Source organism: Emydura macquarii, unplaced genomic scaffold, assembly GCF_026122565.2.
Source record: "Emydura macquarii macquarii isolate MOO-44397 ecotype Brisbane River unplaced genomic scaffold, CSIRO-AGI_Emac_v2 contig_1119, whole genome shotgun sequence".
Taxonomy (NCBI): Eukaryota; Metazoa; Chordata; order Testudines; family Chelidae; genus Emydura; species Emydura macquarii.
Window position 1 is genome coordinate 10,031,715 of NW_027131256.1, and position 12,866 is coordinate 10,044,580.

General features: G+C 40.2%; 1 protein-coding gene across 1 annotated transcript in view; it reads left to right on the forward strand.

The window, feature by feature from the left end:
* The window catches only part of DCBLD2 (discoidin, CUB and LCCL domain containing 2), an 80,780-nt gene that overhangs the window by 24,435 nt on the left and 43,479 nt on the right, over positions 1–12,866 (forward strand). The window contains exon 2 of the mRNA XM_067546139.1: positions 653–880. Within this exon, the coding sequence (XP_067402240.1) occupies positions 653–880 (228 nt within the window). The remainder of the gene's footprint in view (positions 1–652; positions 881–12,866) is intronic.

The window sequence follows — 12,866 nt, forward strand, 5'->3', positions numbered from 1 at the left end:
AGCCAGTACGATTACAAGAAATATATTTTACTGGCAAACAAATACATTCACCATCTTAAAATTAAGCAGTTTATGGTCATACCTCTTCTCAGCTATTTCCAGGGCTTTGTTTTGTTCTCCACTCCTCAAAAGATCATGTTGCACTTCTTCTTTTGCCAAAATGCTAAGGATGCAGAATCAGCAATTAAATTAATGTCTTCCTGTTTAGGATCACAAGTACAATAGGGTTGCATTTTCTCTCCCTTTTATGTTAAAATAATTGTGTGTGGGGGTGTGTGTATGGGTCTGTGTCCATAAAGCTGAAGGAGTAGCAAAAGAAGCACCTATCCCACTGTTTGTGCTATCTGTTAAATAAAAAAAAATAACAGAGTAATCCTATCTATTGGGGAAAATTGTTGCAGCTCCCCGGTCAGATGTACTTAGGGACTTAGACACTAAGTAAAAGTGATTCAGTCCTATTTTTGTCTTAATTATAGTTTCACCACTGCCTATTTTGCTTTTGAGCCTTATCACAATGTAGTTAGTAAAACTTTCCTTTAGAAAATCTTCCACTATTCCTAAAGACCAGGTTGACTAGACCACTAATGAACCTTTAAAAGCACATGCTATATGAAGGATTTATTTGTAGTAAAACATCTTTTTCTTTTTTAAGGTGATGGTTGTGGACACACTGTTCTGGGCCCTGAAAGTGGAACTCTTGCTTCAATAAACTACCCACTGACGTATCCCAACAGCACAGTTTGTGAGTGGGAGATTCGTGTAAAATCTGGACGGAGAGTTCAGCTCAAATTTGGTGATTTTGATATTGAAGATTCAGATTCTTGCCATTTTAATTACTTGAGAGTTTACAATGGAATTGGACATACCAGGACAGAGATAGGTAGGAGCTTTTTGTCTTTTAATGTTTGAATGTTATTCTGTGGGCTAGAACTTGAAACATATTCATTCCTTACTGTTTGTTTGCTTTTTAAAATACTTTTTAGTAAACTGTACAGACCATGAATTGATGTGTGTGTGTGTGTGTGTGTGTATGTGTGTATATATATATATATATATATATAGTAACTCTCCCCAAAACTCCAGAGAATTGTTAGTTACATTGAATTTTAAGCAGGGTGGGACCTTGTCTACGTGTGTGTATGTGTGCAATGCCTAGTACAATGGAGGCCTTTGGGTGCTGCAGTAACACACATAATAAATAATGAAAAGGAATGAGATGTATACTGTATACAGGAGTGTCAAATAGGGGGAAGGAGTGAATTTAGTGTGATAGAGCTGTATTTTTCCCCTGTTCACAGAGCAAGAAAATCATGCAAAATTTTTATCAATGTGAAGGCATCTGCTCTTCTCAATATCAGAAGAAAATTGAGTAAAATGCAGTTCCAGTCATTTTGCTAATGACAGCACAGTCATAAAAGCACTACTGTGGAAGAGCTGGCTTGTAGTTGTGCTGTATGGTGTTCTGCTAGAAGGGAAGGGAGGCTAGAGCTGAAAATCTAACAGTATGAAATTTAAGAGTAATAACCCAAAGAAAAGGAGTTGAAGTTTTCTATGCAGATACATTTTGGCTTTTTTACATTTTCTTCTACAGCTAATTTCTTTCAGCATGTTGTGTTTTTGTATAACCCAAGAGTACTGAATTGCTGAACCATATCTTGCTGTAAAGGCATTTGTGGAATGCTGGTGTTTTTCAAGCTGACTTGTCTTACTGTTACCTAGATGAGTGTGTGAAAATAAGTATGTGCTCTGAGCCCTTGAGCCAGACTCCCTCTAAAATAACAAAGCACTGAGGTCCTTAAATGGCAAGGAACGTCCAGTCCTGATCAGTCTGTTACTCACTTTTACAAGTGAGTTAACTGATTCAAGTAAATGTTCTACTTCATTTGTTTCTTTTGTCTTTCAGCTGTATCCAGCTGGTGTGAGTATAATATGTTGGGCAATATGTGTCTTTTTCTGCTACTAGCAGATGAATTAATGGAACTAATGGTGATGCTACAAATTGCAGCCATGGCTAACACGATTTCTTGAATTTACATATTTGAAACCACAGACAGTGGAGACATTAGACAACTGATTCCCATTTTGACCCTGTCTCTTGACCTTGTCTCTAGGCACTTACTTCAGGCAAAAAAAATTAATCTAGAGTTAAGGCAAAAGGATCTCACTTCTGCCCAAAAAACTCATAGGAGACTCAATGAGAGTTCTGTGGCACTTTAAACACTAACAAATTTAATATTTGCAGGCATAAGCTTTCGAGAGACTTCAGCTCTCTTCTTCAGATGCAGTAATACAGAAAATAGGTAACACAGAGGCATCTTATAGATATCCAGGTGCATTGAGAACAATGGGGGAGGTGGAGTCCAGTACTTAAGACCTAATGACGACCATTGAGCAGGAGGTGAGGATGGGTGCATTCAAACTGGGTTTAAACAGAGACTTGGAGTGGCTGTCTCACTACTGAAGGTAAATTACTTTGCTCACCCATCCTCACCTCCTACTCAATGGTCGTCATTAGGTCTTAAGTGCCGGACTCCACCTCCCCCATTGTTCTGAATGCACCTGGATATCTATAAGATGCCTCTGTGTTGCCTATTTTCTGTATTACTGCATCTGAAGAAGAGAGCTGAAGTCTCTCGAAAGCTTATGTCTGCAAATTTGTTAGTCTTTAAAGTGCCACAGACTCTCGTTGTTTTTGCTGTATACAGACTAACACGGCTACCCCTCTGGAACTATTCTCATAGGAGACTGTTGAAGATTTCTCCTCATTCCCACTAGCCCCTAAAAAATAGCCTGGAAATTCCCAGTTAAAGTTCAGCTTTGAAGACTTTGGATTTTGGGTTTTATTTATTTATTGCACAATTCAGAGTTAAGATTCTTTGACTGGTCTTAAGTGCCATCTGAGAACAGCCCTAAACTCTGAGGCAATCTCATGCAGCCATGTGTATATGTTGAATACCTTTACCTCTTAATAATTTTTTTGTGGTCATGAAGGAGATGAAGATGGAGAAAGTTGTCTTGTTTGACGGAAGTATTAGTTTTTTCAGACTTAACTTCTAGTTAACAAACTATTTGCCTGGGAATTTTCTTATTTAAAAAATATTAAAGAATTATTCAGTGAAAGTAGGCTCGGCAGAATTTTGAAGCCCAACTGGGCTTAGTGAACCGTACAAGTCATTCAGGAAGAATCGCATTCTTCCTAGATAACCTCTCATCTTCATGTGGCTTGATACCTCCTATTTCCATTTAGCCTGTGACATTACCCAGGGTACAGTCTGGACTGTTGAACAGCTGTATCCTGTCAGTTCTCCAGTGTGGGTTGCCTCTTACATTGCTTTGCTGTAAGAACATCCATTCCTGACCTGTTTACACACAGCTTCTAGCACAGTGGTTCCCAAACTGTGAGGCATGGCCCGGAAGAACGTACGGGATGCGTGGCAGGGCTCAGGCCAGCCCTCATGTGGGGCAGGGAGGGAGCACCGCCCAGCCCTGCTTGGCCCCCAGCTCCCGGCCCCACTCCTGCTCCCAGCCGTCCTCCAGGCCTCCGGCGGGCCCCAGCCGCACTCCTCACCATGCTCCCGGCCCCGGCCAAGCTCTGGGGCACTGGCCACCTGCTGTGGTGCGCCTGGCTCCTGGCTACCTCTCTTCACCGTGCTCCTGGCCTCCAGCTACTGGCCTCCAGCCCCTGCCCCAACTGCGCTCTTGGCCCTGGCTGAAGCTCCAGCTCCTGGGGCGGGGCACAGAGCAAAAACGTTTGGGGACCACTGCTCTAGCATGTAAAATCACTCCCAGCTGCACACTATTGAGTGCTTCTAGCTAGCCATTAAAATGAATTAAACTGCAAAGCAATACCAGCAAGCTCTGTAGTCCCAAAACTATGCATCTTGTACTGTCCAGCACGCTACTGAGCAATGCAAGCTCATAGAAAGTTCATCATTTCATCAAAGGAAAATGATATATGCACCAGCCTTGCTATCCCAAATGAAGTTTCTCACCCACTCTAATCCAAACACACTGGTTAATGTACAACAATAAGATAAGTTTATTAACTACTGAAAAATAGATTTTAAGTGATTACAAGTGATGATGCATAAAAGTCGGAACTGGTTACAAAAAGAAAATAAAAGGTATTAGCTTGCGTTTTACTCTAACTTAACAAGCTAAGTGCACTTAAAAGCAAAAGGTTTGTCTCATCATATACTACAGCAGTCTGTACTAGCTGAAAAGCCTTCCAGCTGGGACATCCCTCCCCCAGTTCAGTGATGCTTCCTTTGTCTTTTGAGCATTGTAGCTGCCATGAGTAGAGATGGGGAGAGAAAAGAGGTGAGATGGAGGCCATTGTGTCTCATTCTTATACTACTTTCCCCTCTTTGAGGATTGCCCCGAGCTGAGGTGCAGGCAACAACTAGTGAGGTTTGACGATCCCTGTGATGATGGAATGTAAATTTCTTGTTTGCCCCTTTCCCCCTGCTGGAGAATGGCTGCTTAAACAGGTGATAGCCCTTTAACACCTGGCTTGAGTCAGTGTGTCTTTGTTTCTGAAAAACTAGTTTGTGTTACCCAGAATTACAGCATATTCCAGTAACATCATATAGTAGAACGTTATAACTTCACATATAGTGTTGCTACACATATTTCAACAAGATAATGATATTCAGCAGGTTGACTTTTCAAATGACACCTCACAAGGCATACTTTGTACAAAATGTATCATAGTTTTGTAAAAGTGGTGAACATAATGGTATAGAATGTCACAAGCTGCCTATGCCTTTCCTTCTTTTGTCCCTTCAAGCCTGGGTTGCCCTCAGCAATCTACATCAGGGCCATTCACACTTGCATGTATTAGCATATTTAAAAAGATGTATGCATTTTTAAAATAGGCATATATATATAATATATGTTTTTAGGTGTGTTTGTTTAATGCAATAGTTTTTGTATTCTCATAACACTCTGAATAGCTCTGTAATTTATCTGTGCAGTCCAGGAAAATCTATGAAAGACACTTATACTTGTTAGAGATGCTTAAAGAAGTGAAGTTTGAAGTCCTATTCAGTTACATCACATAAAGGCAGGCAACTAAACATCGACACATTTTATAAGTGTTTGTATACAAATACTAGAAGTCTAAATACTAAGATGGGTGAACTTGAGTGCCTGGCATTAAATGAGGATATTGATGTAATAGGCATAATAGAAACTTGGTGGAATGTTGATAATCAATGGGACACGGTAATACCAGGGTACAAAATATATAAGAATGACAGAGGAGGTTGCGCTGGTGGGGTGTGCACAATATGTGAAAGAAAGCATAGAGTCAAATATATTAAAATTTTAAATTAATCAAACTGTATAAAAAAATCTCTATGGATAGAAATTCCATGCTTGAATAATAAGCCTATAGCAGTAAGAATATACTACTGACCATCTGACCAGGATAGTGATGGTGATTGTGAAATGCTCAGGGATATTAGAGGGGCTACAAAAACGGAAAATGCAATAATAATGGGGGATTTCAACTATCCCCATATTGACTGGGTACATGTCACCTCAGGACAGGATGCAGAGATATAATTTCTAGACAACATTAATAACTAGTTCTTGGAGCAGCTAGTCCTGGAACCCACAAGGGGAGAGGCAATTCTTAAGTTTCTATATGGTCAGAAATGTGACAAACCAAAATGTAACAGGAAAGCCTTAGAAAAGTGAATCCGAGGGAAATTTTAAAAACCAAGTATGACTTCACCTAGTGCAATCTGGACATATGTATTGCTGTGTCACTCCAATCCCCCACTCCTGGGGCCCATCTTGTCCTGCTCTGCTGTGAGAACTCCCACTCCCAGGGTGTCCACACACAGCCACTAGCAGGCAAGCTGCTCTCAATTCAGTGAGTGAGTGCTTCTGGCCAGCCACTCTTTGGATTATGCAACAGAATGACCCCAGTTACTACCCCCCGTTCCAGGTTCAATCCTAGGAACTTCCGTCTTATAATGTGTAGTGCTGCCCACTGAACACTGCAGGCTCATATAGTTCGTCAATTTAACAAAGAAATTGATATGCACCAGCCTTGTTACTCCAAGTGGAGTCTCCAAAACATTTCAAACCAAATGCCCTGCGTTAAGTAAAACAAACACATTTATTAACTACAGAAGGATTTTAAGTGATTATAAGTCAACAGATAATAAGTCAGATTTGATCAAGAGAAAACGAAAAGCAAAACGCATTCTAAACTAAGCGTAACACTTTCAACAACCTTACAAACTTCGGTGTTTCTCACCACAGGCTGGCTGGTTTCCTTTCAACCAGGATCTTCCCTTTAGTCAGCACTTCAATTGCTTGGTGGTGTTTGTAGATGATGGTGGAAGAGAGAGAGAGTATGGCAAATGTCTCCCTTATATATAATGTTCCTTCTCCCCTCTGGCCTTTACTCCCCCCCCCCCCCCCCCCATGGTCAGGTGACAAACATCATCCTTGCATGGACTCATCCATGTCCTGATGAATGTTCCTGGAATGCTGAGCTGGGCTGGTTCTATACATGCCTTAATGAAGTGCAAATTGCCCCTCTGCTCCTGGAGAGTTTTGCCGTGATCTGTTTCAAGCCATGAGGACACATCTTTGGGAGTATTACATAGTGGAGCCTCATAACCATACACATGACATTGCAACAGACATGTTACTATAAAAATAATGATCAGTACGTCATGAGCATTTTTACATGACATACTTTGCATTAAACAGTACACAATTACATATAAGGGTGACGATGGGGTTGCAGAGTGTCACACCATGTAGCTCAGAAAACTCTTCCTCCAAAATATCCAAACATATTATATTCCATAATGAGATATGGAATGTGAAATTTCAGGTGTGTTGATTTTATTTTTGGTGGATTTGGGGGATGGGTAAGTTTGAAAATCATGCTTATTATGGGAAGTTAGCGTCTATTAACTCTAGAAGGACTAGCTTCTCTTTCACTCTAGTATATGGGTGCTGTATACCAATACGTGGAAATAAATATTATACAAATACATCTGCAAATTAGGCCCACGTGAGTTCTAAGGGCATTCTTATTTTTTATTCATTAAAATGTATACAATACTGCTTATTGTGATCAACTGTTAGAACAGTTGTAGAAAGATTCACAATACAAGTTTATTGTCATTGTGCAAAGATTTATAGGGTAAAATTACCACTGATCAGCGAATATTGGGGGCTTGCATCTTCTGTGATTTGCAGTGAGTCTTACATTACTTGAAGGAAACAGTTACGTTTACAAAAGTCTACAAAAAAAGTCTACAAACTCAAACCACAGTGGAAATTCCTGTCAGAAATTTCATTTCTCTACTAGGATTTGTGGATCTGTGATAATTTTGAAGAATATCATCTTGCATCCAGAAATTGCAACACACGTTAAATGCCTGATGGAGAGAATCCTCCCTGAGAGAGTAATTCCCTGGATAAAAGTATGGCTTATTACAGAAATGATAAAGCTAGACTTTGATTTGGGAAATACATTTTGATGTTAAAAGAAATTTGTTTTTATTATTTTAAAGCAGATTTTAACTGTTGTTACTTGTAACAAAACAAAAAACCCTCAAATGTATTCTTTGACTAATATTTGCAGACTGTATCCCAGGTTTGTAATGTGGAATGTATATTAAGTCAAAATACATAGAGGGCGTTATCTGGGGATTAATGGCCAATGGGAAAGAGTTGATATCCCAGAGTGACCCTCTCAGGCCATCAGCTCATTCCATCTATTAATTAGCATCCAGGTATGTCTTCTGGTAAGGTGGCTGTTGCTATTAAATATAAAAACTTATTTAAAAGCAACTTTCCTCTGGACTTCTTCAAACTCCAGGACTCTATGCATTTAACACCACTGGTATGATGTAATGTCAGCGGCATGTTGTATCCTTGGAGTCTGCTTTATGTACTTCAAATAAAAAAAAGTTGGAAGATAATATCTGAATGTTTCAGATACTGTTCCAGACCATTTTAGCAAATATTAAATGAATTAAAAACTGGGTAACTTGTCATCTCAAAATGTAATTTTGTAATGGGTTGGTCATCAAGGAGTGGGGTGAGGCAGTTTCTAGTGGAGCCCTAAAGAGATTAGTTCTTAGCCCAATTATGTTCAATATTTGTATAAATAACTTGGAAAAACATAAAATCATTGCTGATAAAGTTTGCAAATGACACACAGTGCTGGAATCATAATTGTTCTGCATCAGTGATCAGTGTGGATTGCATGGTAAATATAATATATAATTTAATATAGATTGAATATAGCCAAGTGCAAGGCCATACATTTAAGAGCAAAGAATGGGGGGGGGCAAATCCTGGAAAGCTGTGACTGAAAGGGATTGTCATTGTAGATAGCCAACTAAACATGAGCTCCCATCTTGCTGCTGGGGCAAGAAGGGCTAATGTGATCTTTGGATGCAGAAACAGTGGCTATCAAGAGTAGGATATGATATTACTTGTGTTTATGGCATTGGTAAAACCACTGCAGCCATATTGTATCCAATTCTACACTTTAAAAAGATGTTTAAAAATTGGAGAGGAGTCAGAGAAGAGCTACAAGGAGGATTCATGGTCTAGAAAATATGTTACAATGAGACTTAAAGAACTCAGTCTATTTTGTCAAAGAGAAGATTAAGTGATGACTGGATTATATTCTTTAGGTACCTACACTGGAGAAGAAGAAGTCTGAAATTAAGGGTGTCTTTAATCTATTAGACAATGTCATAACAAGATCCAATGGCTGGAAGTTGAAATTAGAAAAATTAAAATGGGAAATGAGAGACAAATTTTTAATAGTGAATGTAATTACTTATTGGAACAACTTACCAAAGGAAGTGGTAAATTTATGTTGCCTGGGTGGGAAGGAAACTGATTTATTTCTAACCATATAGCCTGTTTACATCCTGAATTGAGGTTGGATTATATTTTAAAAGATTAAATTCCACCAAAAATATTTAAAGGTTGTGCATTTTGCATTTTTCATCTGACTAGAAAATGCTTCTGCTATATTTGAAAGATGTCTTCAGCGTAAGCACCATTTTAGAAGTCACTACAGTGTGATCGGAATTTGTATCTCTTGACCACTGATATCAACACTTCTTATTCTAAATATTAGTAAATATTAATTAGTAAAGTGAAGTCCGGATAACTTCTTTAATAAAGCATATTTAAACATTTCATGTACATATCTTGACTGTTTAGAAGGCTTTTCTTCAAAGCATTGTCACAAATGCTCCTAGTGATGTTACCCTCAGTTGAAGAGGTCTCTGGTTTCCTTTTTGGCTCTGTTACAATAAGGTAATGTTCCTCTTATCATGATAAGAATAAATGAGTTTGAGTGGTAAACTGTAACATATATAGGGTTATCTGGCATTGTAACTCTGCTTGCTTATCAGCTGCAGCATTTTAAATAGAATCACTGGTGCACTATGTAACTGATAGTTCAGAGGAATCTTACAGAATAGAATATATTTTTTCTCTGAATCAGATAAGAAAAGTTGGATTGAGAGCTTATCTACTGTCTCATCTCTATTTAGACTGATTAAGCTGATGAATATTAACACCTCCATGTGATACCAAGTCTGTTTGTTTATTTGTGGCAATTCTTGGACTTTACAGGCAGGTGTTGTCAACATCTGCAGAATCTAGCCTTTCATTTAAAAAAAAAATTACACTTGTTCCAACAGGTTAGTGATCTCCAAGAGTCAATAATGAGTCAGTTAGGGAATAAATGAATTTTATTATAAACACAGGAGTAATATAGATTTTTAACTAGTTATACTCATCTAAACAAACCAACTATAAAATATAGACTAATATAAAAGGATATAAAAACAATTAAGCACAAAACATAAATTGATATAAAAAATATTAAACAGGCAACTAACTATAAAGACCTACACTAATATTAAACAGAGAGTGGTTCCCTGCCTGGGACTCAAACCCTGGTCTCCCACGTAGCAGATAGGGACACTTACCACTATGCTACACAGACAATTAGTTGCTTGCAGGAAACAGAAAGGGGTTACACAGACAGTTAACTACAAAGCACAGAGGCAGAGACAGTTAACTACAAGACAGAATGCTTTCACACAGACACACAGAGATTTCACACAGCCAGTTACCTGCAAGACAGAAGGATTTTACACAGACCCACAGAGATTTCACACAGGCAGTTAACTGCAAGACACAAACGGGCAGTTAAACAGACAATGTAGCTGTAAAATACAGACTGATAGTTAACCCCTCACCACACAGACTTAGAGGAACACACAGGCTGATGTCCACAGCATTATTCAATTCAGCCGGCAAAAACATGTTTCATGCTCGGGGGGGAGGGGGGGCAGACATGAGCGGGAGAACCGGGACCAGATGATCAGGCTGGTTTCGATGAGACTCTCAGCGGGGGCTTGGGAAAGACCCCTCTTTATGGACTAAATGGGACATGAAGGGTTAACTGATTGGTCAAGGAACATGATATGGGCTTCGTGCCAGCATTGGATTGGCCGGGGTACACTTGCAGTTTTCCTGGTTGCTGGGGAGTTTCGTTCCTCATATATGAGGTGGGAGCCAAAGGTGCAGCCGATTCCATGGTAACGCCCTAATAAGGTCAGGTCGTGGGTTGACTGTTAGCCCGAACGGATGGGGAGGGGTGCGAGGGGGGGCTATGTGCAGGAATTCATCCAGCAACAACACTTCTAGCTCTTATAGTTGCAAGGGCCTCTGCTACTGCTTATAGCTTTCTTAGTTGCAACAGAATGAAAATGGACCAATTGTATCAGTTTATGCTGATACTGCTCAGACCACGTTTACATTACAAACTGTGGTCGACGCAAGTTACATCAGCATAAAGTCACTGCAGTTAGTATATAGCTTGTGTGCATGCATGTTTGGCTCCTTGAATTGGTGCCGCGTATTTTCACCAGGAATGCATATGTCGATGCACAGTGTGGGGTACTGTGGGTAGGGATCCCTAAGTGCACCCTGCCATTGTCCATCATTGTGTCTTTAGGGAAGTTTTGGCAATGCTAGTGGGACTGAAATGAGTCACGCAGGGGTGACTGGGAACAAGAGGTTAACTTCCCAGCGGGCAGCTGTCTGCATCCCATGATGTCATGTATATCCCATAATTTTCATGCCTTTTTTAAAACCCCCAGAAATCCTCATGACCCTCCTTGCTTTCTATCATCTGTGACAGAAGCATGGAGTCTACACAGCTCTGTGTTACTGTCATAAGCATTGCATGCACAGAACGCATGATCCTCTAGTATTTGCAGAGCTGTAAGAAGAACCATATTAGCCTGGAACATGGTAGTTTTTTGGAGGACAGATTGCTGTGGGACATAGCGAGAACAAGTTTGAGATTGTTGGGAGTTCACAGAGCAGCTGCATATGTCGGAGCACTGCTTTGGAGCCCGAGAAACAAGCACTCACTGATGGGACCTCATTGTAATGCAGGCTTGGGGTGATTAGCAGTGGCTGCAGAACTTTTGGATGAGCAAGGTCACATTACTGGATCTGTTTGCCGAGCTTCCCCCAGCCCCCAACACAGAGACACCAGAATGAGAGGCGCACTGGCAGTGGAGAAGTGAGCGTCGATGACACTGTGGAAACTTGCAGTGCTGGATTGTTACCTATAGTGGGAAATAATTTTGAAGTTGGAAATTTCACCGTGTGGACTGCTATCATGCAAGTGTGGAGGGCCATTAAGCCTCTCCTGCTATGCAGGATTTGATTCTGGGCAATGTGCAGGGTATAGTGGATGGATTTGCAGCAGTGGAGTTCCCAAACTACAGTGGAGCAATAGACAAAACACATCTCCCTATTTTGGCACCAGACCACCTTGCCATAGAGTACCTCAACAGAAAGGACAACTTTTCTATCGTTATGCAAGCACTGGTGAATCCCCGGGGACATCAGTGTGGACTGGTCAGGGAAAGTCATTACTTGCATCTTTAAGAACACAGGACTGTTCAGAAAGTTACAAGCCAGGGACTCTTTCCCAACTAGCAGATTACCATTGGCAATGTTGAAATGCCAGTAGTGATCGTGGGGGACCCAACCTTATCCCATGCTCCCCTGGCTCATGAAGCCTTATACTGGCCACCTGGACAGCTCCAAGGACAGTTTCAGCTATCAGCTCAGCAGATGCAGAATGATAGTAGAATGCGCTTTTGGTAGATTGAAGGGATGCTGGCATTGTTTACTCACAGGATTGGATCTCACTGAAAAAAACATCCCAATGGTTATAGCTGCCTGCTGTGTCTTACATAATATATGTGAAGCAAAGGGGGAGAAGTTTGTGTTAGGGTGGAGGGCGGAAGTGGAGTGGCTGTCTGCTCAGTTTGAACAGCCAGACACAAGCTATTAGAAGAGCTCAACATGGAATTATACTGCTCAGGGCGGATTTGAAGGAGCACTGTAGCAGTAATGTGTTGTTGTGTACTGTGCTCTACCTGCCTTGCTGTTTTGGGGCCTCTTAGGAATTGTGTGGTGCCTGGTGTACATCTATGAGTATAACGCGGTCACTGCACCTATTAATTTTGCGGTGCCAGCTGTACGTTTATGATTATTACGCTGTGTCACTGATCCTATGAGTTGTCACACTGTACGGTAATAAGGCAGTGGGTGCTTTCAAAACTACTAGGCATTCTGTAGCATATGTTGTGAACTAATAAAGATTAATGATTTTCCAAAAAAATATAATTTTATTCAGTAACAAAACCAGTGCAAAAAATTGTGAAATTTAAAAACTTAATATATTAGGAGTAAGTTTTAATGAAAAGTCAGTAGCTGTGTCCTGTTAAGTTGGGGGTGCCAGCACTGTAATGGGAAATAAATTTACA